The 253-nt window shown below is 77.5% G+C and overlaps 1 protein-coding gene across 1 annotated transcript in view; it reads left to right on the top strand.

Annotated features, from left to right (window-relative positions):
- Positions 1–119: 119 nt before the first annotated feature.
- The window catches only part of NT5DC1 (5'-nucleotidase domain containing 1), a 148,881-nt gene continuing 148,747 nt past the window's right edge, over positions 120–253 (top strand). The window contains exon 1 of the mRNA XM_010573436.1: positions 120–223. Coding sequence (XP_010571738.1) covers positions 131–223 — 93 coding nt within the window. The 5' untranslated portion in view covers positions 120–130. The remainder of the gene's footprint in view (positions 224–253) is intronic.

The following is a 253-nucleotide window of genomic DNA, read 5'->3' as shown; positions in this document are numbered from 1 at the left end:
GGGCGGGACGGGCCGGGGGGGGCGGCGGCTCCGGTCGCGCCGCAGGAAGCCCCGCCCGCGCCCCTTCCTCCTCCTCCTCCTCCTCCTCCTCCTCCTCCTCCGCCCGCCTCCCCGCGGCGGCGGCTTGGCGATGCAGCAGCACTTCTCCCTGGCTGACTGCGACGTGATGGGCTTCGACCTGGACCACACGCTCTGCCGCTACCACCTCCCGCAGAGCGCACGGGTGAGTGCGGGCCGGGCCGGGGGGGGCGGC

Source organism: Haliaeetus leucocephalus, unplaced genomic scaffold (assembly GCF_000737465.1).
Source record: "Haliaeetus leucocephalus isolate CR32 unplaced genomic scaffold, Haliaeetus_leucocephalus-4.0 Scaffold384, whole genome shotgun sequence".
Lineage (NCBI taxonomy): Eukaryota > Metazoa > Chordata > Aves > Accipitriformes > Accipitridae > Haliaeetus > Haliaeetus leucocephalus.
The sequence above is the reverse complement of the archived record's forward strand: the minus strand, read 5'-3'. Positions and strand labels throughout refer to the sequence as shown.